The 27,330-nt window shown below is 40.0% G+C and overlaps 1 protein-coding gene across 2 annotated transcripts in view; it reads right to left on the bottom strand.

Moving 5' to 3' along the window:
* NCBP1 (nuclear cap binding protein subunit 1) overlaps window positions 1-26,990 on the bottom strand; it is a 38,539-nt gene extending 11,549 nt beyond the window's left edge. The window contains exons 1-17 of one of the 2 annotated variants that reach the window (XM_045841032.1): window positions 26,860-26,990; window positions 20,486-20,574; window positions 19,829-19,929; window positions 17,825-17,981; window positions 16,675-16,782; window positions 15,977-16,098; window positions 14,483-14,552; window positions 13,812-14,027; window positions 10,849-10,946; window positions 10,212-10,275; window positions 8,626-8,736; window positions 6,592-6,656; window positions 5,164-5,226; window positions 4,857-4,931; window positions 3,602-3,705; window positions 1,357-1,479; window positions 124-226 (exon numbers count right to left, since the gene is read on the bottom strand). In XM_045841032.1, coding sequence (XP_045696988.1) covers window positions 124-226; window positions 1,357-1,479; window positions 3,602-3,705; window positions 4,857-4,931; window positions 5,164-5,226; window positions 6,592-6,656; window positions 8,626-8,736; window positions 10,212-10,275; window positions 10,849-10,946; window positions 13,812-14,027; window positions 14,483-14,552; window positions 15,977-16,098; window positions 16,675-16,782; window positions 17,825-17,981; window positions 19,829-19,929; window positions 20,486-20,574; window positions 26,860-26,893 — 1,703 coding nt within the window. In that variant the 5' untranslated portion in view covers window positions 26,894-26,990. Of the gene's footprint in view, window positions 1-123; window positions 227-1,356; window positions 1,480-3,601; window positions 3,706-4,856; window positions 4,932-5,163; window positions 5,227-6,591; window positions 6,657-8,625; window positions 8,737-10,211; window positions 10,276-10,848; window positions 10,947-13,811; window positions 14,028-14,482; window positions 14,553-15,976; window positions 16,099-16,674; window positions 16,783-17,824; window positions 17,982-19,828; window positions 19,930-20,485; window positions 20,575-26,859 lie in introns of those variants that run through there. The other variant, XM_045841033.1, reaches the window with a different exon arrangement.
* Window positions 26,991-27,330: the final 340 nt, after the last annotated feature.

The following is a 27,330-nucleotide window of genomic DNA, read 5'->3' as shown; positions in this document are numbered from 1 at the left end:
TACATCACAATGCTGGTATTAAGATCTTCCTTCATACTCAGTAACTTCTGGTAAAAACGACTATACTGTTGGTATCGAGCAGAGTTCTAAAACCCAAAGGGTGCGTGTCCTTGTCACACTTACTTTGCGAGGGCGCTGAAGGAGTGGCTGAACGATTTGGCTGCCAAGTGCAGCAGAGTCTGCATGAAGACCTCTATTTTCAGTGGATTGAAACTGAACCCTTCATCTGAAAAACATTCCACAGGAAGGCAGTTAGGAAGATATAAATACAGCAATCATCTGGTCCCTCACCTGGAATGCTAAGCAGATGGCATGCTCACAAATACTAAGTTAGACATTCATGCAACATCTCTGGATACTAACAGGCACGAAGGGACCACGGATTTCAAATACTTGATATACAAAACCAAGCACAATCTTAGTTCTTCATCTTTTTGGGTGTTTCTCTCTAATTTTTCTACATGTCCCATTTCTTTCACGAATACCACATAGGCTTCCTTGTTCGTATCTCTCTTATGGCAAAATAAATATATAATATGAAAAATACCGTAAACCCCAAACACTTATATGTCCTAAGATGTCTGACAATGTCTAAACTTCATACCATCGTTTTGACTTAGGCTTTCTAATTACATCTTCTGTAAAATCATGTGTCTTAGAAAAACCAAAATAAACAAAGTCCCAGTAATAAAAAACCCAGATGATTAATGTTTTGTTTTGACTAAGCCCTTTTTCTGGCCACACGTCCTTAGGTATAGATCTAAGAAAACAAAGACTCCCCCTGAAACGGTCACCCAGCCGTCCCAGCAGACTCTCACCCGTGTTGCTGATCCATCCCTCTGTGCCCGCACCACATTTAGTTACTGCAGTTTCCACCGTGCTTCACAGGTGATAAAACAAGTACTTCTCATCGCTTGTCTTACCCATTTACTGACTCAAGTACACTTATAAATCATTTTGCCAATTTTCCCACTCTCACCCCCACCAAAAACAAGAATTTTTGTTGAAATTACACAGTACATACTCAGTCCATGTTAAATGAATTTCTGTTCGCACATCTCTTTCAAGTGAAAGCGGGAACACTTAAAAATCTTTGAATTGTAACAGTACATTTTACTTAGTATTTATTTTAGTACCTAATGCAAGTTCTTTCATAAGGATGTTAGGATCTCTTTTTATTACAAGGGAGAAGACACCTGGATTCTAAGAACAGGTGACAGGCTGAGCAGGCCAAAAGAACGCACCGCCTTACGGGCGTCCACTGAGATCTAAGAGGAGCTCACGCTGCCAGAGGTGTGTTCATGCTCTAACCCGGTCTCTACAAAGCTTCACTCAAGAGCTGTTTCATTCCCTTACCGTCATCGTCATCCTGGTTGGGGTTGGGGACGTCTTTCAGGATGCTGAAGATCTCATCATTGGTGGCTTTGCTTTTAAAGGCAACAGCTAAACAGAGGGCGACTGAATGTCCAGGAAGAGAATCTAAGCACAGAATGGGGGAGGGGGAGGGAGGGTAGATCAGGTTTTAAGACTACTCTTGCAAATAAGTAACTGAGAGATTTCAAAAAATTCTTTTCTTTCAAAATAGAATACTCTATCCCAAGATCAATATTTAATCTGTACAAAGATCATCACGTTAAAGTTTCATTGCATAGGTCAATGGCTTTTCATCTAAAATAAGACATAATTCTTACTTCATCACTTTCTTAAGAACATTTAGCTAATTGGAATTTACAGAACAAGGGGTGTTGACCTTCCTCAGCGATGGTGAAGGGAAGTGTGTATATAGTTAAATCGTCCTCTGACAGTCCTCAAATCCCTAGGTTTTGTAAGCTGAAAAGCTAAGAATCAATGTCATTTCTCTTTCATTTTTGCTAATTTCCCTTCTCCTTTTCTGAGACAGTGGAAACCAAGTCTGAGTTTGAACACAGTGAAGGCTGCCAACTGAAGACAGTGTTTTTGCTTTCCTCTTTTCTGACTTCATACACAACAAGACAGATGCTCATGTGCTGTGACACCAGGTGTCTGCTGTTAGTCTGCTGAGTCCTCACTGGATAACATTTGTGCTAATACACACTGTAAGGCATCACCAGAACAATTGACTTTTAATGTACGGTAGACAAAGGTAACAATTAAAAAGGCAATTCTGACATAGAACATCAGTTACTAAGCACGTGGAATGAATAGTCAGTTACAACAGTCCTTTGTGCTTCTTTTTGAAAGTGGGAGAGAAAATAAGGGACAAAAAAACAAAAAACAAAAAACAAAAAACAAAACACAAACAAACAAAAATCCCTGCCACCAAGGAGTCTAAATTCAAGCTGGGGAAACCAGAGGGCAACACACAACTGGTTTGCCAAAGGTTAAAAAATACTCCATCATGGAGGCTGGGCTAGGCCTAGAAAGAGAATAAGGACTGGAGACAGAAAAGGCTTTCCAGCTTGGGGTGATGGCACAAAGGCAAAACCGAGAACGGGAGGAAGGAAAAGAACAAAAAAGAAGGAAGAAGCAGGAGCCACTGTTAGGAGGACCTTGAGTGTTAGGCTGAGTTGTTGCCATGGGGAAATCAGGAAGGTCAATGTTTAACAAAAGTCTGAGCTTCTTGGTATCAAGGACTATATCTGAAGATTCTGAGCCAATACGAGGCAGAACTCGGAACTCGCCCTTAGAGGTACCGCCTCAAGCTGTGCTCTTTCGGGAAAGCACAGTGGCTAAAAGCACGGCAGCACAGACAGTAAGCCTGGATTTGAACCTGGCCTCCACCACTCAGACACACCCTCACTCTGGCTTTACCTTTCTGAAGCCATGTCCTTACTGTAAAACTGGTATAATAAACATACTGATTTCTCAAGAGTTGCTTTACGGGTTTAGTGACATAATACCGTATGAAATACACTTAGCAATGAGATCGACTGAGTTTATTCCAAGGAAAACTGGCAAAGTGTGAGGTGTAAATGGAGGACCAGGAGTGTGGTATGAGAAGAAGAGCGAGTTTTGAAACACGAAGAACCTACATGACATGAAACAGACGGCTCGCAGAGGAGCCACGTGTAGTGCCATCTGAAAGACCAACTTGGAAAAACTGCACACCAGACTCTCTACCAGTGACCACTAATGTATGCCTTACCTTCAGTAAGTGTAGGGCACAAAAGGGCGTATCATTAGCGCAGTGCCCCTGGATGATACATGGTACCCACTTCACCGGTCAAAATTTAGTCTGTGTACACCTGTGTCCCACACCTGCACTGGTATCAGATGACAATCTCCATCACCACGACAAATACACATTTCTATTTTAGTAAATTCTGGCTATAAGCTCATCTTGCTATGTTCAGGAGCGTATTTAGTATAATGTCATGAATATACCATAGTAACCAATATTAAAAGAAAAAACTATAGGTCAGTAGTAACTACGTATATCACAATTAATCTCCAAAATGACGACAGGGCACATGAAACAATCATGGCCAGTAACAAACCACCTTTGAAACAGAGAGAAGATGAACCCAGGAAAGAGCTCACTTTTTCCTCCTTGAATAACTGATGGCAGAGAATACTAGCATCGATACTTCGTAAAGACAGAGGGATTTGTTTTGTTACTTACTGCTACTTTCATCTCCATACTTGTAAATGCAGGTGGGGTTTGCAGGACACAGAGCTGAGAAGGTGGGAGGAACAATATCTAATATCCGCTGATGGTAAGACAACCTACAATACAAATGAGAGCCTCAGAAAAGATTGTTCATCAGTTCCATTCCTTGGTAACATCCAACTTACCCAAAAAGTCACAATCTCCAACACCCTCATAGTGTAAAGGCAACTCACAAAAGAAGGAATAATGGAAAGAGAGAAACATCACTTAGAAATCATCATAATGGTGGCAGGTAAAAGGAGCTGTCAGTGGAACGATGAACAAGATGAGTGTAACCTCTGAACATCTCCTACAAAGTAATTAACTACAAAGGGAAAAATGGCGGATTCAGGTGGAGCAGCCCGGCAGACACTGACGTGACCAGGTAGTCCAGGTTACCCTCTCCAGCAGTGGGACTCTTGTGACCCCTGACATGATGCGCTGAGAGGAGCACCAATAACGTAGGACTTGAATCTGGCCATGAGGACACAGCAAGGTGACCCAAGAAAGCCAGGCCTAAGTTCTTTTAAATTGTTAAGGACATGAAAAATAGAGTAACTGTTTAAGACCGAGGAATCTGGAGATGAAGACAACTAAACACTACCCGTGTCCCCAGCAGGGTTCTGAACCGGGAAGAAACGAGGCACAGTCAAGGCTGGCGGGCAAACGTCAGCCGCCTCCGTGGGTCACAGGGTGGTATTACGGTACCAGAGCCGACGTCCCAATTTGGAGGGCTGTGTGCTGGTTGTAAGACAGCATGGGGGAATATGCGATGGACTTAACAGAGCTGACGAGATGATGTCACCTGCCACTTAGTTCCAAGGGGTTCAGAAAAAGACCAACAAAATGAGCGTATACACACAGAGAAGGGAAAGGAATGAGAAAGAGAACAAAGATGGTAAAATGTTAATGAGGGAACCTGGATGATCAGGACCAAGTTCTCTGTACTATTTTGTCAACTTTCCCGAAGTCTGAAATTATTTCCAAGTATATCTGACAAAAAAGTTTCTTGGTTTAATTCACACACAATCCAGATGTCACAGTTGCCTAAAATTTTTTTCAGCTTAAATCTTGATTAAAAACTAACAAGGAAAAAACTAACAAGGAAGGGAGGCAGCTACTTGGATTTTAAAAATATTCTGGACATATAGCACAAATTCAGAGAAGAGAAAATCCTCCCACAGAAATTAGGAGACCTTAAGCTAAAGAGAAAACACAAAGAACTTACCGCATGCATTTTTCTAGAACTTCTCGTACAAACTTTGGTTTGGGACTTTCAGGATCTTGAGTAAGACAATCTGACCTAACGAGGAAACATAGTTTTATTAAATTCTTCCACAGACTCTGCACTTACACCTAACTTGTACTTAGCCACAAAGTTTCCTTCTACCTAAATTATTTCATTTATGTATATAAATATTAAAAATAAATGTTTAGACCGTGAAGATTGTTTTTGTTATAGGTTTAAATATTAATAGTATTTTAAAAATTATGGCAGACTAAAGAAAGGAAAGCTAAAACATAATACCACTTACCAATCTTCCCAGCTCCAACGGAACTGGAAGTTACTTAGATGATGGGAAAACCAATTAATAAACCTATACGGGAAGTGGGAGGAAGGAACATAGAGAAATGAATGGTTACAGTTTCTACCAGGAACTCATGTAATCCTCCAGACAAATAAAATCCTACTTCACAAAGTTAAATGACAGCCTATACCCCTGCCTACAGCTGTTCCTTTTGCCACGTGTCCTTTCCTCTGCAAATCCTGTGACCCATCTCTGCTCCAGTAAATAATGCTCCCTACCTTACTGCTTCTAACAGTGCTATCTTTTTAAGTGAGTAATAGATTTGAGTGCTGGTTTTGTGCCAGGAGCCTTATATGTGTTTATATAATTTAGTAACTTCTGAGGAATGTATTACTTTTCCTATTGACAATGAAACAGAGGCGAAATAAGATTAAACGGCAGATAAAACATTTTATAAATGGCAGAAACAAAGTATTGCTTATCATCATACCATGTTTTTTACACCACAAACAACAAAACACACCACTGAAGCCCCGTCTCCCCTAAAAATACATCTAACAAGGATCACCACAGCAAACTGTACAATGCTGTGGAATTTGTAAGGGCCCAGTAAATATTGCTGAATGAATGGCATAGCTGGGGTGCCAACACAACGGGTCGTTTTATTAATCAGACTGGGAAGATCAATCACATTCTTAAAGCACACCCCTCATGTATCCTAATTTCAGTCACTGAAATTAATCAAGGTAATGATAAAAAATAGCCCTTACTGATAATTTTCAGATATGGAATTTGAATAATGAACATAAAAAACCATGAAAATTGGAGAAATATTCAATACCTGTCCTGACAAGAGGTAAGGAATAAGTACCAGTTAATAAAGGTGATACACAGGTTTCACCCGAAAGACTGTGGGCTGTGATCACCACAGGTCTAACAATCCAGTACGGTCTTTCGTATAAACAACCTTGAAGCTGGAATTATGTAGAAGTTTAATTATTTTAGAAGCAGATACGATGTCTAAACAAACAAAAATATGTTTACATATAATAAATATATAGTATTAGCCTCTACTTCTACATAGAGATTAGCATAAAGCCTATTTTAAAAGCTTACATACCCAATTACAGTGGGAAAAGTATAGTTATACCAAAGCACCAAACAAGTAAACAGTGAATGAAATGAAAACCTCAGCACAGGCATCATTTCATGCTGAAAATCAGACTAGAAAGTGTAATGTGACATTACAAGTATGAGTTTTATTTAAAAATTTTTCTCATTTACATGAGTTTTATCTTTATACAAATAATTATTTTGGACAAGCAAGAAAGAAAACTCAACTTGGACATTCTTAAAAAGGCAAGCCTAGTTCTTTCCCCAGCACGGGGAGCAGAAGCGGTGGAAAGCTGGCACAGAAATAAGGCATCATGGTACCTGTCTACACATGTGGTGCTCATCGTGTCCAAACGCATGTACAGCATTTCGGTCGCCTGTGCAAGCTGTGAATTCGAGGCTAAGGAAAACTGCTCTCCACCCTCCTTCAAAGTAAGTTGTGACAGAAAAAAATAAATAACATTTCCTACAAGTCTGTAAAATGACTAATAATGCTGAACGTCTTTTCGTGTAATTGACCTTTAAAAAAATAGCTTCGAGATACCAACGTATGATGAACCTGACTTGTGTACACCCATGAAATCAAAATAATGAACATTTGCATGGCCTCCAAAGTTCCCCATGCTCCTCTGTAATCCCCTCTCCCTGCCCCCAACCTGTGTGCCCGAGCAAATATTGGTTTGCTGCCACTAGAGTACTTCGCATTTTCTAGAATTTTGTGTATAAATAGAATCATACAGTAAGAATTGTTTGGCATTTTTAGTCAGCATAATTATTTTGAAATTCATTCATGTTATTGCTGACATGAAAAACTCATTCCTTTTTATTACAGAGTAGTAATACATTGTATAGGTATAAGAAAATTTGTTAGTCCACTCATGTATTGATTTTGGTTTTTACAGCTTAGGGTTATTACAAATAAAATTTTCTATGAATATTAATTCCTAAGTCTTTATAGGGATATGTGCTTCCATTTCTCTTAATACCTAAGAGTTGAGTGGCAGGATTGTATGACACACGTTTAACTTTAAAAGGAATGTCCCTTGCTCTAGAAAATGTATCAGTGAAAATATTGCTGCATAGAATATCTGAGATTTTCTGCCTATGTTTTCCTGTAGGAGTTTTATGGTGTCACGACTTATAGTAAGTTTTTTATTCACCTTGAATTTATTTTTGTGTATGGTGTAAGTTGGTGATCAAGTTTTACTTTTTGCATGTAGCTGTCCAGCTCTCCCAACACCATTTGTTGAAGTGGCTATTTTAACATATTTGCCAATGATATCTTGGACAAGGGTCTGATCTCCAAAATATACAAAAAACTCACACAACTCCATTCCAGGAGGACAAACAACCCAATTAAAAAATGGGCAAAGGACCTGAACAGGCATGTCTCCAAGGAGGACACACAGAGGGTCCAGAGACATATGAAAGGATGCTCAGCATCACTAACCATCAGAGAGATGCAAATTAAAACCACAATGAGATACCACTTCACACAGGTCAGAATGGCCATCATAAACAAATCAACAAACAAGTGTTGGTGAGGAGGTGGAAAAAAGGGAACCCTAGTGCACTGTTGGTGGGAATGCAGATTGGTGCAGCCACTGTGGAAAACAGTATGGAATTTTCTCAGAAAACTAAAAATGGAACTGCCTTTTGACCTGGCAATTCCACTGCTGGGATTATATCCTAAGAACCCTGAAACACCAATTCAAAAGAACCTATGCACCCCAATGTTCATAGCAGCACAATTACAATAGCCAAGTGCTGGGAGCAACCTAAATGCCCATCAGTAAATCAGTGGATCAAAAAACTATGGTACATTTACAAAATGGAATACTACGCAGCAGAAAGAAAGAAGGAGCTCCTACCCTCTGCGACAACATGGATGGAACTGGAGAGCATTATGCTAAGTGAAATAAGCCAGGCAGTGAAAGACAAATACCATATGATCTCACCTTTAAGTAGAACCTAATCAACAAAACAAACAAGCAAGCAAAATATAACCGGAGACATTGAAATTAAGAACAATCTGACAGTAACCAGAGGGGAGGTGGGAGGAGATAATGAGGGGAGAAGGGGGGAAGGGTTTTCAGGAACTAATATAAAGGACACATGGACAAAACCAAGGGGGGGTGGAATCAGGGGAGGGAGGTGGGGAAGGCTGGGGTGGGGGCAAGTAGTGGGGGGTAAATGCAGACAACTGTACTTGAACAACAATAAAATAACTAAATAAAAAAATAAATAAATGTCAAACTACTTTCATGAAGTGATTTAAACCCACAAGTGGAAATATTTAATAATCCTTTAAAGCCAGGTCGACAAGAGTAGTTGAAAAAACAAAGGAAAGGATACGACTTGGGGTAGAGAGCCAGGCTGCAGCTTGCACAGCTCGATGAGCAGCGTCGTGTACATCACTTCGATGTGAGGTGGTGCTGGAAGCTGAAACAGCTCTGCAAAGATCACCTACAAAGAACCGGCAGTCAGAACCCAGTCCGATCTACACACGCCAACTACAGAAAGACCTCAGCGTTCTAAACGTAGCTTCTAACTCCATGACGTTCACAACAGAAGAATAACTACTTTTTAATCTTTAAAATTATGCTGTTTAAAACATGAAGATCTAAACTTTAATACTGTAATACAAATTTCTCCTTCCTGTAACTCCATCAAATAAGGATATGCAAATATTAATGTCTATCTGATACTCCCAGAGAACCATGCAATGAAGTCGCAACTCTGGAGTGGATTTACTGAGGCACTCACAGATCCGTCCATCTCATTCTCACCAGTTAAGCAGTATGCACACTTATGGGACTCTGAGGATGCAAACAGAAGATCTGAGTCAAGTCATTCCACTCTGCTACGTAAAACTGGTGCCCAGAAACTGTTTTGATAATCTAGGACTTCTCTGCCATGCCTCTTGTTCAGAAACTAGTTTCCTCCCTCCCTTGGTAATATGTGGATCGCCCACCTAAAATTCTAAAGCCTGATCTGCACTCCTTCCTCTGAATCCCACCTCCCCCACTTCCGTGCTTCATTCTGATGACTTCCTACACATTTTGCACATTTAAAGATATGACTTACATTTTGCACTTCAATTGACATGTCAGTGAGTCAAATTCAGGGCCTAAGCTTACTCTCAAATTTTGTAAAACCTGGACAGATGCAGTACACTTTAAGAAAGCACACAAGTGCAGTATAAATAAACAAGTGAATCTTAAATAACACGTCATGACAATGCTCATGAGTATTTTAACTTAAAGGAATATGTAATCAACAGTCTGACCCACGGGCAAACTGTGTATACATATACAGGGGTACATACAGCCCTGAGACACTTTTTCAGGACATAAATCTCACAAGGTGTTCAAATGTACTGCTAATATCATCCTTCTGTATGACTTCATATGGAGTCAGAAGCCTTATTCATTCTTCCTACTTCCAAAGCAATGGGCTTTTTTGATTTCTGAGAATAAAGATTCACACTTAATCCTACCTTGTGATACAGGAAATAATGTACTAGTCAGGTGTAACTACTAAGAAGAAGCCAGATAAACACAGTTAAAAATAGATTATCTACCTAAATTAATACAGTGTTTTAAAGTATTTAAGTCACTTATACATCTGTTAGGTGGACAATGTATCGACAGTGCTAGAGGTAACTTACATTATCCATGATAACTATCCATGAATGAAGACACACTATATAAATAATTTATAGGAAACTCAAAACTCCATTTGGCTAATGGTTTCAACCTCCTCTCTCCTGTCCTAACATGGCTAACAGAGCACCAAAACAGACAGCACTTGCCTCGCTCCTCTGTTAACTTTCAGTACCTGACAAGCAGCAAGAAAAAACAGTAAGCCGAGAGTAGACTGCACTTTAAGTCAACAGAAAGGTTCTGAAACTTAGAAAAAGCTCCATGTGGAATGCATACCTCAACTATGTGGTAGTTCAAGGGGATCTTATTCTTCCCTGGGTAGCTCACCAGCTGTGCAGCACTGTAAAAGTATAACTTAAGTTCAGTAAGTATACAAAGATACATGAGCAATCAAACAAGCAGTTTCAAAAGCAGTGTGTTTATATACAAGGAGAGGGAATCTTTTCTGAAATGTTTTAGATTTCAGTTACTTCACTACAGCATAAATTATTTTGTCTACCATAAGGAAACTCTTTAATGCATTCAAAACTCTTTGAAAGATCAGAAGGAGTTTAATAACAATTAAGGAGGCAAATTAAATTTACTAACTTAAGAAGTTTTAATAGGGTAGACCACTTCCAAAAGACACTATTCCTTTCCACCTTAAAATGTTAAGAAAATTTCCAAGGCTGAAGACAATATTATTTGTCCACAGCATATCACAAATGTCCACACAAAAAGAGCTACAATCATATGCATTATTATTAAGTACTACATAGCTCCCAGAAAAGTACTATTTTGAGAAAGCAAAGCAGACTGGTCTTTGCAAGACAGGGTGTCAGGAGGTGAGATATTCTTACACTCTTAACGTACAACTTGTTCTTATCAAAACTGCTACCTTTTCTCCACTCTAAAAGTAACAAAAGAATCCTACCAAGTCTTTCTTTCTTTCCAGTGAGACTTAATGATGCAGTGAAGATTCTCTTCTATTACAAATCTCTCCACTGAATGACTCCCTGGCATTACAGGACCCTGGAAAGAAAACCAATTGTATATATTACAGACCTAGAAAAAGATTTTCTTTCATTTACTCAACAAATATCTGAGAGTTTATCATATTCCATGCTACGATGGGTGCGGGGGATGAAAGTGTGGAAGTGTGAACGCTCTGTGCTGTCGGCAGGCTTCGCTGTCGTGTGCACTTGTACCTGCAGCAGAGCTAGAGCGGCAGCCGCTGTCTCTCCTCGACCTCTGACACCACACTGCCACAGCCCACCTCGATTCTCGTTAGAAACAAAGTCATTTTTGTGTATCATGAGCCCTACACAGTTTGATTTGCTTTGATAAACTTTAAGGATGAATTATTTCCACAATAAAATGGAGGGAAAATTTAAATCAAATATAGGCATAAAAAATCATGTATGAATTGTAAGATACCCACATCATATTGTTTAAAAAAGGTTAAAAAATATTACCTATATATTTCTAATTTTTTAAAAAAGTATATGCAAAGCAAACAGACTGAAAGAGTTTATCTTTATTTACTTATTATTTACTATTATAGACTCTTAATGGTGACTTTTACTTTAATCTTCTCCATAGTATCTAATTCTTCAAAACAAACATTTTTTTTTTTTCAGAGACCAGAGCAAAAAATCCCCAATCCTCTTCAGTTTGGAGGGAATAAATATTCTGTATTTTACACTCTTCTGGCAAAGCATGGTGGGCACATTACAGAGGCAGCACCATTAACTGTGAACAGTACAGGTGGGATAAGGTTTGAGGTCCCATTCCAGCTCCCTGCACAGACTAATACCTAATCACAAAGAGTCTAAAAGTCTTAAATGTAAATTAGACTTTCAATTAGAGAAACCTACTTAAACCATTATATAATGTTGGCTAAGTATTTATTACATATATATACATATATTACACATACATAGCAAAGTGGATTACAAGATGATAATTCCATATACATAACTAATTACCTTGATGGTTTTTTACTGAGATAGATTACACATATACCAAATTTTCACTGGTCATTAGCAATTTATGGCAGGACAGAAAAAGAGAAGAGAAGGAAAACTCAAATTTGACCTCAGATGGTAATACTGGTTCTTAAGCCAACAGTTCTGGACTGGGGACAATTTTGCCCATGAGAGAACATCAGGCAAAGGCTGGAGACATTTTTGGTTGTACAACTGACATTTAGCTTCTAAATGCTACCGACAATTAGAGGGCAGAGGCCAGAGATGCTGCTAAGCATCCTACAATTCCCAGGACAGCTCCCTACAACAAAGAATTATACAGCCCAAAATGTCAATCTAGCTGAAGCTAGAAACTCTGATCTACACTGACTAGGATGCACTAAGCCAGAGATTTCCAAACTTTCTCACCTCATGGCACACAAACTAATAACTAAAAATCTGCGGCACACCAAAAAATTATATTTTTGCCAATCTGACCAAAAAAATAGGTATAATTCAGATTCAGTCATGCCAGATGGCCATTATTGGGTTTTGCTGCCATTTTTGAACTTGACAATGCAAGGGGAACCAGGTCAGTGCTCCTGACTAAACAGCCAGGTACTGCATGTGTAACAACTTTTGAGACACACCAGCGCGCACCAGTTGAAAATTGCACACTAAGCAGTAGGCACGCTGCCTTGTGAGTTTCCAGTCTGAAGAAACCCAGTCACCACTGGGCCTGCTGCTTGGCTATTCAAGTTAAGTCAGCCATTCAAATGCAGAGGTATAAAGTAATTGAAGCATAGTTGCAGTGTACATTTTAAAAAATATTTATTTATTTTTCAGAGAGAGGGGAAAGGAGGGAGAAAGAGAGGGAGAGAAACACTGATGTGAGAGAGAAACATCGATTGGCTGTCTCTCTCACTCACCTCAACTGGGGACGGAACCCACAACCCAAGTACGTGCCCTGACTGGGAATCGACTGGCGACCTTTCACTTTGCAGGACAATGCCCAACGAACTGAGCGACACTGGTCATGGCACAATGTAAGTTTTTATTTGTTAATAAAATGTCAGCATCAAAATTATACACTTTCTTAATCGTTAAAGTATCATGGCTGCCAACAACTTGACATCATAGTAAGAATAGAGACATTTTAAAACTATAAATTCAGCTTATACTCATCTTTAGGGTTTTTAAATTAAAAATACTTTCTTTTAAAAAAATTATTACAGTATTGGAAATGGAGTCGCCAAAGAACTTACGCGTATGACCCATGGACATGAACAATGGTGGGTGGGGATGTGGGTGGAGCGGAGAAAAAGGGGAAAAATCAGGACAACTGTAACAGTATAATCAATAAAATATAATTAAAAAATAAAATAGAAAATAAAAATAATTACATAATATGAATAGGACAAGCTGTAAGGGTTAGAGAGAGAGAGAATCTCTAACACTGGGTATTTTTCTTGAAAAATAGCACTATTAAGAATAGCTAAAGGTATTGAGCAATCATTATGTATTCTCTTCTATGCATTTTGTTTATTAATATATAACTTAATCCTCTTACAACTTTATGAGACACTATTATTATTCCATCAGGAAGCTGAGGTAGAGAGGTATATTACCCTCAATCACAAAGCTAAGATCTGACTAAACCAGGGTTAAAACCAAACCAATCTGGCTCTTGAACCCACTCTCTTCAACTGCACACTGTGCTGTCTCTTAGTCTATATACACGTGCTGAATATAATTTCTTGCATAATGAGGTAATGCCATTCAATTAAACTGTTAACTTTATTGCCACTGACCCTCTTAGGTAATAAGCAACTTAAAATTACAATGCATCGGGGGCATAATCCAAACCAGATCAAACTCCAAGTACAAGGTAACCCAGGCCCTCTGACAGGAACCTTTGCTGGTCACGTACCTCGGGGTCGTCTGTGTAATCAAACATTCTGAAGATGACCCTTGGCATTGGGTACACTGAGTCCTCGGTGTGAGGAGGAGGTGTAAAAGGAGGCAAATTGTGCTGGAGTGCTTCACACAGGATGCTGTCAAAGGCAAGATAAGGTCTTAGGATGTGCCGCTCCTGCCAGCGATCCTTTTTCAATTTCTGAATCTGGGCCCACAGGCAATCTAAATACTAAAGACATCAAGTTTTAATAATTAATATATATTTGGAGGCTAGAAGAAATAACACGTTGAGTAGACAAAACCCATAATCACTACTTCTGAAAGACGGTACAAAAGTAAGCTAACTTGTAATTAAATACAGTACAAAGGCATGGTGCTAATGCCTTTATAAAGTCTGTGTGTCTGAGGCTATTACCCGTTACATATTTCAAACTGCGCATTTAAGTAAAAAAATATGTCAACTCTGTGACATCCGAAATCCCCCAGAACAGGGAATGTTTCGTTACATTCTAACGTTTATTGAAGATCCACTATATGCCCAGGGCTATGCGGAGGCCAGCCCCCGAACAAAAAGCGGACACCTAGCTAAGGTACATAAGTGGAGTGACCTGAATACATCACAGAGACGAGGATGTACTCAAGAACTAACTGTGCCTATATCCCAAGAGACTGGAATCAATTTACCTCTTCTTGTGGATGTGGTTTCTCAGCAGTCCACACTTGTAACATGGGCACATGAGTCTTTTGACGTCTCCTGAAGACAAAAATAAAAATCTCCAATTTAGGTTTTTAAAAACATGAAAGATGTTCAGTTGCTTTCTTAATAAAGTACAAATTAAAGCAGTGAAACATTTTTATCTATCAATTTGGCAGATATCAAATATCTGACAATGTACTGTTTTACCAAAACGTAGGCAAACGTGCAGTTTCAAACGCTACTATAATCTCTCAAGAAGATCTGGGAGAGGATGTCTTTGCAAAGTAACTCCACTAAATCTCAGTTAAAATTAAGATACTTCAACCAGAAATGCCATTTCAAAGAATTCATATCCCCCATGAATATATTTCCACATGTACACAAAGACATCTGTACAAGAATATTCACTGAGACATAGTTTATAATAGCAAGAGAAATAAATATTTCCAACTGGAAAGAAATATTTAAAGAAATTAGTTAAAGCAACGATGGCACATTAAAAGAGTGGAATACTGTACCACTGCTAAAAGGAGTAAGGTGGAGCTTATGTGTTTACACAACAGATCCGAGTTATATTAAGCGGGGAAAGCAAGTTAAGAGCAGTGCGCACAGTGAACTACTGTGCGTATAAAACGGGGAAGGACACATGCCAGCACTCGAATGCTAGGGCATTCATACACTTTTATTTTTATTCCTTGGCAAAATATACATTTTTAAAGAGAACCAGCACAACTTGTCAAAACTATAAGAACATTTAAAGGTCATTTAACATATTAAAAAAGCAGATTTCTATCTTTAGACTTCTTTTAGCTTTATTTGTAACAAAGTAGATATTAACAATATCCAAAGAGGTATCTATGAATAGATAGAAAATAAAACATAACAGAATTATTCTGAAAAATTAAGGGACACAAAGCCATTACCTAGTTACTGGGTAATTAAGCGAAAGTTTACTAGGAAGGCCTATTGTTAGCATTAAAGATTAAAGAACACTGGTTTAAAGGACTTGGTTTACGATTAACCTGTGTGAAATAAGTATGTTCTATGTTCTCTGCTTGCGGCATAAATTAGTAACACAGATGTCCAAATCTCTACAGTACTGTGACTCAGTAGGTCTGGGGGTGGGATTAGAGCACAGTAAGTACCACAGAGGACTCTTACGCACACTGGTATTCAGAGCCACTGCATTAAGATGTTTTATGCCTTTGCAATGTGCACAAAAGCAGCTCAGCAGCAGCTATGTAACTAACCCCTCTTGGTGTTTGAACCAAGTGATCGACACACTTGATTGCTCTGAGGTCTCAGTAGGTTACAACAGTGGGGAATGAGATTACCTAGAGAAAGCCTCAGGGAACTCTACAGCTTGTTTTTGAGAAATGCAATTCAAATGGTATTACTGAAACAGACAAAACGTAACATTTATGGTATCAGGAAGCCATCCTTAACCTAACAACAAACAGAACTAGGAGCTGTGCCCTTACTTAAGATAGCTTTCCGTGTTGGCAAAGATGCGGTCCATCTCCGCATCCTTCTTCTCATACAACTCCTTTCCAACCCAGGGCAAAGATGACAAAAACGCGTACACGTACCAATCCCGTCGCACCTAAAGGATTTTTTAGAAGGTGAGTTTAATATGTGCTAGTTCATTTTCTTTCATATTGTATGCATATTTATTCTTGAATAAAATTCTGTTGAAGCTATTTAATGACTTAAAACATCTAGTTCATTCAGAGCATTTCTAGGTATTTTAATTTTAATCTTACTAGACAGAATCATTTAACATTCAGATGTCATGAGAACCCACCAGTATACCAACTGACTTAACTTTTAGATATTAAAAATTTATAGCATGATAATCTGCTATTATCTTTTTTTTTAAAGGTTTTATTTACTCTTAGGGAGAGGGGAAGGGAGAAAGAAAGAGAGAGAGAGAAACATCGGTGTGCAAGAGATACATCAACTGGTTCCCTCTTGCACGCCCTGACCTGGGGACCTGGCCTACAACCCAGGCACGTACCCTGACAGGCAATTGACCTGGCAACCTTTCAATTTGCAGGCCGGTGCTCAATCCACTAAGCCACACCAGCTAGGGCTATCTTTTGTTTTTTAATAATAAGGGTAACCAGTGAAAAGTTCCTGGTACTATGTGGACAAAATTCAGCATATGGAGCTTTCTTACCTGAGGTACATCCTCTTCCTGAGTTACACTTACAAAATTTTCAAACATAGCAACCATTGACGGGGCTGCAATGACGTGACAATTCACAAGATCAGATAAAAAACGAACCTGTGGGGGAAAACAATTCTGTTAAGCTGAAATGTCCCCTAAAATAATAACCAAACAAATAATCTTGTAAGGGTGAAACCACAGGTGTGGAAAAACTAGAGCCCAAGGGCCAAATCTAGCCGGCTGCCTGTGTTTCTTTTGCATAGCCGGCGAACTAAGAATAATTTTTCCATATATGCTTGGAAAAACCCCCAAAGAATGCTTTATGACTTATATAAGGTACATCAAATTGAACTGCAGCCACGACCATTTGTTTACATGTTGTCTGTAGCTGTCTCTGGGCTGCCGCAGCAGAGCTGAGCAGCTCTCACCGAGACCTGATGGAGCACAGGAATCTGGGCTTTACAGGGTCCCACCCCACACAGCGCTAAGAGCCGGGACCGTAATAGTCTGGCTACTTCAACCTACAATCTTTTTTTCTATTTGGCTATTGCTGCAAAAACCAAGGCATATGTGTAAAGAAGCATGTACTACAGGGAGATGAACAAGGGAAACCACTGGACTTGGTAATGGACTCTGTGGTACCTTTAACTGGAACTATTCTTAATGAGAACAGTTTCAAAAGAGCAGCTGATGTGGTGAGCGGGGAACCATGTATCAGAAAAGGACAGGCGCGCTCTCCCTCCCAGGAACACACCCACTTTTTTCTCCCCCGACAGGTGTGCATCTCCTAAACTCTAAGAGTCTCTATGAGACCTGCAACCAGGGGAACAACGAGCAGTGGCAGCTCATTGGGCCGAGCCCCTGACCCTCTCTCCAAGACCCCTTCTCAGTGAGCGAACGCCAGCCCTGCGGCGGCTGACTTTTGTAACTGCCTTTCATTTCTCAGGGGGCCGAAGCACCCTGCACAGGCTTTCTCTTGTTGCTGCTTCTGTCCTGAGCTCTTCCTTGCTTCACTTTCCCCAGCATTAACAAGCGTACTCTCAAAATAATAAGAAATAAAAATAAATAGAGACAAGACAGATCATTTGGTTGTAGTTCACTTCCCTCTGTCCATGTCTTGATACCAAAACCAACCAACCAACCAAACACAAAACCTTACCAAATATACAGCTTCATTATAATTATTTGCTTTCAAAGATTCTTTAAGTTGACGAATCATGGCTTCTACGAATTCTCCACCGAAGTTGTAATTCCTGGCATTCAGCAGTCCGACTAACGTTGTATAAATTGTCAACTTCTCGGGTAACAGACGTGCACTGATTTGAAAACCCAGTCCAACAAGAAAACCCCAAAACAACAGCATTATGTTAAGTTGCTGAATTTGTACCATTACATAAGCCTGTTAGCATTTTATTAACTTTGGAACAGGATTACTTTTTTCTGCTTTTAAAACTACTTCAGAGAAGGCATAAATATTGAGAAGAGTTACAGGTATTTCACAATTCTCATTTTAATTCTAATTAGTTAATCCAAGAGTTTAAAAAGTAAAACACTGTCGTTATCATACTGAAAAAAAAATATAACTAATGATAGGCCAGCTTTTATTCCATGTTTAGTGGAACTGAATACTTCTACAGAAAATGGTTTTCATGGTGAAATATCTCAGAAATACTGGGGGGAACGAGCGTCTTCTATGCAGAAGCATTACAGGGCGAGATGCAGCCTCTCCGAACTTGGGAACTGAATGCTGACATGAGATTCCACTCTGAGAAAACAATTCTGGTTGCTCAGAGAAAATTCAGAACTAAAACTAGTTTCACCTAAGCTTCTATCAGTTAAATTACTGAAATTTTAAAACGGTACTCTGACGCAGTAAGGTTTCTTTACATCCCAGTTTGCTTCCTCTAAGTGTGTTAATTTTCATTACAGTTATTTGAAATGAAGGGAAGAGGATTACAGCAGTAAGCCTTTGGGAGAAGCAAGTGTTACTCCCCAATCTTGGCAGCCTTTAGAAATTAGCTAAACAAGAAAAGCAAACAGGAACTCATGCTCACTCAGATTCTCATACACTTTTCAGGTTTTCCCAGGTACCTGGCAGAGTGTTAGGGGTGATTTAGGTTTAAAACAAAAACCCCTCCTTTGACAGTAACTACTGCATGCCTAAAAAAGTAATGACTCACTTCCTTTAGAGTTTAAGTGTGAATCCATTTCATTCTAATAAATGCTTTTAAAACAGAAGACGTATGATGGTGATGGGTAACTATAGCAAATGACCTTTTTTAGTAGCTTCTTAGTCTAAGAAATGTGTTCCTGAATAGTAATTGGATTCCCTTTAAAAATTGTAACTTAAATTGTGAGTGGTTAAAATGAAATCCACTAAAAAAAAAAAGGGATTCACTGAATGTGTATGTACATTTTTAAATTTCAAAAAATGAGCTGTAGGTATTAAGAATATTATTTTAAAATAATTGAAATGACAACTTAAATAAAAGTCATCATCACAATGTAAAAACACATACTAGATAATTTATAATTTCATTGGAAGTACAAAGACCCATTAGCCCAGAAGTGAGAGCTACTTCTTGTGAGGCGTACAATTCAGAGGCTGGCAGGTGAGAGTCTACAGCGCAGATTCCACCCCTAGGGGAGACTGTCTCATGTTCCATGTTAGACTTTTCCCACTTTAATTTCCTCACGACTTAAATACTGATACTTGTTCTAGCTAATGTAACTCATGAAGACTCTGCCTATTAATAGCTTCAAAAGCTTCTTTAGCTTTCCAAGAACGGTTATTACTTGAGTGATTGGTTTTCAAATTTGTTTGGTACTGGTTAAAAATACAAGGTAAATTCTATTATATATATTCAAATGTATGTGCTTAAAATCTCTGAATGTGAAAGTGTCTACTTTCTCACTTAAAAATAGCCAACCCAAATAATTCTCAGGTTCCAAGAAACAAAACATAAGGCAAGTGCTCAATTTTAGCTCTATTTATCTCAAAGAAAGAGAGTTAACCAAAAGGTCGTTTCATCTGTACCAACTTCCCAGCAGAAGGAAAGCTGACCACATATGGAACATAAACACATCTTTTGAACATTTCTCAAAGCATTGAAGAGTAGATAATACATTATCACCTGGATTCACAAATCTTTTGCATACATACACTGTACAAAGAAGCCTTAAGATCTTGCTCTTGTAGTTAGGAAGGTCAGCTTCCAAAACGCCAGCCAAGCCTTCTAGGTTGCTCTCCAAAGAGCAGGCACTCTGCGGAGGACAGCACAGAAAACACCAGTTAGGTATTCATCAGCAAGTGGTAAATTAAAATCTTCTAGGTGACCATAAAAAAGTTAGTCTTACACACACAAGGCACTAAGATAGGCTTAATATAGATCAATTAGGCAGTATAGTTTTTTACAAATCCAAGGAAAGAGGATGAATGAAATTTAAAAAGCAAGCAGTCTAAGACAGTAGACTAAGCATTAGAAATGAAGACATCCTGGGCTCTATTCTATCTCCAATTCACTCGCTATATGACTCTGGGCAAATTAAGTATTTGGGACTTGTTTGGCTCTTCATTGATAAACTTAGACTATTCCCTAAAATTTCTTCCAAGACTCATATTCTATAAAAAGTACAAAAAACATTTAGTTCTCAATTATCTGCATTCCAAGGCTTTTACACAGGCACATTTTGGGATATAGATGCATGGCTAAATAAGCTCTGCCCAGACTGCCACCACGGGGTTTTCAGCTGATGCAATTAACCCAAGCACAGCCCACACCAGCCCCAGCCCCGAGGTCTGTGCCTGTTTGGTGCATACCTTTTCTCCTACTTTGCATATTAAAGATTCCAAATGGTCTTCTGTTTCATTTGCATCAGAGGTCTTTCTCCTTTTGTGAGGCTGTCCCCCTGTTTCAACCATGTAAAAAATAACATTTCATGATAAATTCACTGTCGCAAAACTTATTTAACTTTTTAAACGTTACAGTCTCTTTTTTACTAGAAGCCCTGCTGTTTGTTTACACACAGCGCTAGTCTTAACTGGCCCTCTGCTTCTCAGCTGAGGCTGGATTAACAACGGTCTCCATATCCAGGCCGCTATATTTATGTTAATACATAATATTGTTAACATAAGGCATTATTATTAAGAGGAGACATTATTTATGTTAAATTTTGTGTGAAAGGCGCCCCATGGAGCTCCAAGTGCGGCGGCCCTCTCCATGTCTGAGGATGGCGCTAACCCCTGACAAGCACGACACTCTGTAACATCTGTACTGCTACTTCCGTTCTTTCCATCCGAGTCGTTGACTGTTCCTCAGTTCCTCTTCCTAAAACCTATTGGTACCAGCAGTACTCACTGTGATAATGAAAATTATTATGTAAACTGATGGATTACAATCAGCAGACAAACTGAAAAAAAGTCCTTAGCTGTAGAGCAAATAGTTGGTGGGAACAAAATATGTTCTACAATTCCCTGCTTTAACTGGCTCTTGATTCCCTACTTTAACTACTGATGCTACTATATTCAAAAACCATATCATTTAAAGAACCTTAAAAAATACCTACCATTCTGAAATCATTACCAATCACCTATTTGTCCTTTTGGTCGCTGAAGAATTCAAGTTGAATGACGCTGTGCTACAAATCAACCTTAGACACTGGACTGTCTACTGTTCAGACTCCTGCTGTTAATGGTCTCTTACCATTTTGTTTAAAACTGTAACATACTGACTTCACATCCTTATGTGGAATAACCTAAAGCTTAAAAAACTTTAATGTTAAGTACGGAACATGCTGCTGTTGCTAACTGTGACACTGGCTAGGTTTCTAGTGTAATTCACTTTTTGACGTCAACAACTAGATTCTTGGGGCTGCATGTGGACAAGGAAGCAGGGACCTGTAACTGTGGGGGGGGTCTGTATTGATAATGAAAACTTGTGGATGAGTATAGGGTCACCCAGGAGCAAGTTATATGTAATTTCTGACTCATGTGGCCAAAAGAACTAAGCCATTTTTACAGGGTTCATAACCACTGTCTTGTCACTGGAACATGTGGCTTGAAATATATGATGACTGCCATAAACACGCCACTTGACTATGCAAAGCCTGGAGTAAAGTCACTCCTGTGATGGCAATGATCTTTGCACACCCCCTGAATGCATGCAGAATGGAACCGACCCATTACTGTGCAGGCAGGACCAGATGGAAGCACATTGAAAGGCCACAGGGGAAGGCGCTTCATGCTCTGACTCCCCACCCCTCGGTTATCATAATGATATGGCTCAGATAACCACTGAACGTGGTTTGGGGAAAGGATAATGACAAAAAAAAAATACAACATACATGTAGTGTGACAGCTGAGACATCTTCCTGTGTAAAGCTGTGGACATGTGTGGCACTATGGGATCAGTCACCTTGATTCTTAAGTATACGTCTATAAAGTCACGGGGTCTATAAAGGTTCAACCACCTGAAAGGTGAACCTTCACACAAAGGTGTTCTATTTCCAGGATTCATTCATTGAAAAAAAATTGCATATTTGGTGCAATGTTTATATAAGTTGTTAGCTAGGACATTAAAAACATCCTTCTCCTAGAACAATGGTTCTCAACTGGGTGAGGTTTTGCTCCCTAAGGGCCACTTGGCATTCTCTGGAGACAGTTTTCTGTCATGATGGCTCGGGGAGTCTTGCTGACATCCAGGTAGAGGCCATGGACTCTGCTAAATACATCATATAGCAGAGGACAACTCCCAGCCACGCGGAATGAGCCCGCCCAAGGTGTTAACAGTGCTAAAGTTGAGAAACTCTGTTCTACAAGGCAGAGAATACTAGGAGTGCTCTTCAAAACCAGACTCTACTAAGGCTGCGGGAATATCCACTCTGAAAAGGTGGCTGGATGAGAACAGTGTTTTGTTGTTGTTTTAAACCTCGACCACTGCTCCTTTCTCTCTGGACCATCTACTCTGCCAACCCCTTTTTATCCCACAACCTCCCTAAATCCAGCTGGCTTGCTCCCACAGCAGTTTGGAATTACACCCTATTAAAGCAACCCTCCTAGACCCTCTTGTGAGCTTGAAAAGGGGGAAATGAAACTGTGGGACGAAAAAGAAGGATTTCTGAAGAAAAGCTAGATAATACAAGCTCACAGTCCTGTGTCTGAACTACAGCACCTCTTTTTGCTTTTTCCCATTTTCTCTATATTGACAAACAAATTTGTTTTGGAGAATGGAAAGCAGCAGAAAGTACCAAGAAGTAAGAGCTTCCCTGTACTGGAGAGAGCATGAAGGGAGGGGCAACTGCAGACCCAATTTGAACTCACGGACGAGAACCTGGGCCAGAGCCCAGGGAAACTGAATAAAACACTTCAATTAATAATAAAATCTGGGGAATTAGCTGAATGTTTTCGTGTACCCTCAAGAAAAGGTATTCAAGGTATCTCCCAAAGCAAGAACAGATCTTATATTAAAATGTAACTATGCAGAAGTTTCACAATGTAAATTAAAGTTACAGACTGCCACTTTACTCAGACACCATTGGCTAGTATAGAACAGAGAAGCAAGTTTCTATTAAATCCATCTAAAAACATCTTAATAATATTTCCCCCTGTAAGGTAAAACTAATTTTATATGGGTATGTTGTCCTGCATCATACACACTCATTTAGAATTAGACATACTGTAAGAACATCTAGACCCACAAAATCAAAAACAGAAACCAACAAGGTAAAGGAGAAAGTAACCACCACCAACAACCTAACAAGGGAAAAGTAAAGTAGAAGGAACCATTGCTTCTGAAACAAACTATCCTCTCGCTGAAAGTAACAAACCCCTTCACTTCCATTCATTCTTTCTATAGTAAGTAAAAAACCAGCTACAGTCTAAAGGATAAGGATCTAATTCTAAATAGCTTAAATGGGGCTACTGTGGGTTTTTGGCTAAGATTATGGACAATCTACTTTCTTAAAAGACATGAAGGAGGCAGAACACTGGTGGGAGGAAGGTTCAGTGCAGAGTGGAATAAAGGGGAGAAAAAAATGGGACAGTTGTAATAGCATGATCAATAAAAGACTTTAAAAATAATGAAATAAAAAGGAACAAAACTATGTATTGAACAGTTATTATCCTATGCATATCCTATAATAACTGAAAAACTTAAGAAATATTCTTTAAAAGAGTCTAAGAAATAAGTTAGATTCAGCACTGGAACAGTATCCACAACACATTCATTTCCACTTAGGACTTCCCTTCTTTTGTCTATAAATTGACCTCTACGTGAAATTGTCTCCCTGGATCCTGGTTACTCCAGTCTCAGCACAGAGATACAATTTTAAAATAATCTTCTATGAGCCAATCCCCTGCTACTTCTCTGATCTTATTTCCTACAACTTTCCCCCTCACACTAACTCTGCTTCAGCAACACTGGCCTCCCTGCAGTTTGGTGAATGAGACAGCAACGGTCTCGCCTTAAGTAAGGCCTTTGCATTTGTTGTTCCCTGTGCGTACAGACCACTAGCTTCCCCCAGAGAGCTGTCACGTTTGCTCCCTGGCCTCCTGGCAGTTGCTATTCTCAGTGAGGCCTTCCCTGAGCAGCCCACGGAGAGCACAGCAACTCCTCCTGCACAGCAGTCTCCACCCTCTTTACCCAACTTCATTTTCCTCTATCACCGTGCAATATGCTACATTGTGCTTGGTTGTTTTCTGTTTTTCATCTTTACATTGTCCACTGATGTACAGCAGTCAGGACAATGACTGGCACTGTTGAGCATTTGCTGAACAAGTGATTATATCTCGTTGAGCATGTGGAAAGTCATGGCAGTCCATGACCAACTCATGAGAGCTGACAATAATCTAGAAGGGCTCTTATCTATTTATTAAACTATAATTATAACTCAGCCTGTGACTATAAGAACATAACTTTCAATAATATTTAAGCTACTAATAATTCTAATTTTAAAATATTAATAGATGCTCAACTAAAAGTAAAGTATATAAGATATTTGATCCAGATCACTGTTTAGGGTAAGCCCTAATCATTACTGAAATTGTGGCAAATTACAAAAGTTCCAGATTTGTTGTAATGTCCAAGAGGCAGTATAAACTGCACTGTCAATACTACATTATTTGCAACAGTAAACTTGGATTGATTAACTCCTCATTTTACTTTGTCTTTACATATTTATTCTGAGGTGCCTGTAGCAAGACCCAAATGGGCAGTGATTTAGCTGCCAGCTGGTATTAAAAGAAACTAACTCCCAACAAAAGCATGCCAGGATCCCAATAACCAAAGCAAAAGCTGTATGTCTACGTATTCAAATCCAATTCTCCAGTCTGCCCTCTGGAAACATTTTCTCTCCCTTTAGGCTTATTCCAGAAGAGAGAAGAAGGAATGGAGAAAAGAAAGTGTGAGAAAAGCAAAGAAAATTGAAAATCTTTTAAAGGTTCACATTCTCTAACCCCCAAGTGATGACTTTAAGCACATTAGCTTTTGATGAATCAATTCAAAGCATATGAAGTGTGTACTTTCTGTGCCCCAAATGTTTTACAAGAAGCCTCCTACATAAAAAAATAATAAAATAAAAAATAAATAAAAAGCACGAAGCATAATACCTCCACAGTTAAGAGAACCCTGGATGTACTCTCACGGGTACCCGGGCACCACTAGCTGTGACCACATGTCAGTAACACAAAACCTCAGGGTCTGTGAATGCGGCCCAACACAAAATCGTGAATTTGCTTAAAACATTGATGTCAGTGTTTTACGTAAAGCAGTGATTACGTCTCAACAAGTTTTTAATGTGTGGCCCAAGACAACTTTTCTTCTTCCAGAGTGGCGCAGAGACACCAAAGGGTTGGACACCCCTACCTAGACCCTTAGGTATCAGATGTGAAGGCTGGACTAGAATGTCCTTTCAAGCCATGCCCTGGAAGAAACCTGATGTTTCACTGTTAAAAATAAATACATATGATTTAGTTTTACCTCCCCCTGGCTGCACCAAAGTTCAAAGAGAGAAGTATGTTAGTAGAGAAAATTAATACAATTAAGTGTTGTGTTCTGTATTTTTTTTACGTCACTGACATCTGCCAATGTTCCTCACCTCTTCAGCACTAACAGGTGATCACACAGAAAACATAATCAGCCACTCCTCACATGTATTATTTCATTTAACCATCAAAAAACCGGTCAGATGTATGTATCGTCCACTACATCACTGGCTAAGGTTTTAAAAAGGTGATATAACCTGGGCAAGATCACAAAGTAAATGGTAGGGTCTGTCTTTAAACTTAAACACTCTGATTCCAAAGTCTGGCCAGTTAACCACTACACTACATTCTTTTCGAAGAACAATAAACTAAAATATTAATAGAATTTACTTTTAGTCTTTCTTTGGGGCTGTGTGTTCTTGGCTGATTATGTAATGTAAGCATCTTTTTCTGTTTTTAACTAGCAAAATTAGTCTTGCTTTTTAAGATGCACCATGATTCCCACGCGCACCACTATCCAAGTGGCGATAGCAACCCCTGATCTAAATCTCTTTGGGCCTTCCAGTTCGTTTTCCAGCACTCTTTTACACGAAGAAAATACCATCACTGCCAGTTCAAAATCTAACATCACAACATGCATCTGTTTAATATTGACCTCTTGGGTGTAAAGAAGAGTTCTCTTTCCCTGCAGCTTAAAAGGCGAATCAATGGTGACCGGTAGGGGACGGAACTACATTGCGATTCTTTAGATCTCTCAGTCAAGGCTTTGTTCCTTTCCCTTAGTACTCTGCCGAGAGCCCTTTCTGGTGCAGTTCTGACCCTAGTCCCAGGGTCAAAACGAGACGCTGGAACTAAAGGGTCCCTGTCACTGCCCCTAAGAGGCGGCCGCACAGCACAGGTGTACTTACTTGCTCGGCGGTGATAAAGACCAAATCCTGAAAAGTCGTTACACAGACAAGCCCCCACCCCCCACCCCCAAGCCAAGGCCTCCAATCACCAACTACTAAAGGAGCTGGGGAGCGGGGAAGCAGGAGCTTTACAGAAGTAGCCAGGCCACGCTCCAGCCGTGCCACCCTCCACCATTCCGAGGCTTTCCGAACGCTCCCGGGTGGGAATAGCTTCCCACCCCCTTCCCTCCAGACCCAGAGATCAAAGAAGCCAAAGCTTGGCCCCCATCAAGGCGCGGCCTCGGCGGCCCGGCCCAGGGCACTCACCATCATTCTCGTCGCTGTGCCGCCGCCGCGACATGCTGCACGCCCCTGCGCTGCTTAGCCAAGCTGCTGGGCGGAAAGCACGGAAGGAACCGTCGCACGCTGGCGAACGGGAGGACAGCGGCGAGGTGTGCGGAGTGGCTGGCGCGCAGGCGCACTCCCTCGCGACGGCTCCCGGAAGCGCAAGGAGAGGCTGCCGGGCGGGCTCAGCGGTGTCTAGGAGCTCCCCAGGCCGCGGGCTTCGGCTCCTCAAGCAACCGCTCCCTCCGCTTTCCTTTGCCTCTCAGCTGCTTCCCTCTCCCGCCGTGCGCTCTAAGTACTTCCGGGGCCACGTAGATAGCACCGCCTCTTCGGTCAGCCAAAGCCCGGAGGCGCTAGCCAAGCCGGGAGGCCCGCGGTCTAGGAAGGAAGCTTCAGTCCTAGTCCCAACCTCAGACCCTCCCCTGTCCCCGGCTCGGGGGCTTTCTGGTTCTC

Source organism: Phyllostomus hastatus, unplaced genomic scaffold, assembly GCF_019186645.2.
Source record: "Phyllostomus hastatus isolate PE091 unplaced genomic scaffold, TTU_PhHast_1.1 phas_contig_34, whole genome shotgun sequence".
NCBI classification, from domain to species: Eukaryota; Metazoa; Chordata; class Mammalia; order Chiroptera; family Phyllostomidae; genus Phyllostomus; species Phyllostomus hastatus.
Note: the sequence above shows the minus strand (reverse complement) of the source record. Positions and strands in the feature narration are given on the sequence as shown.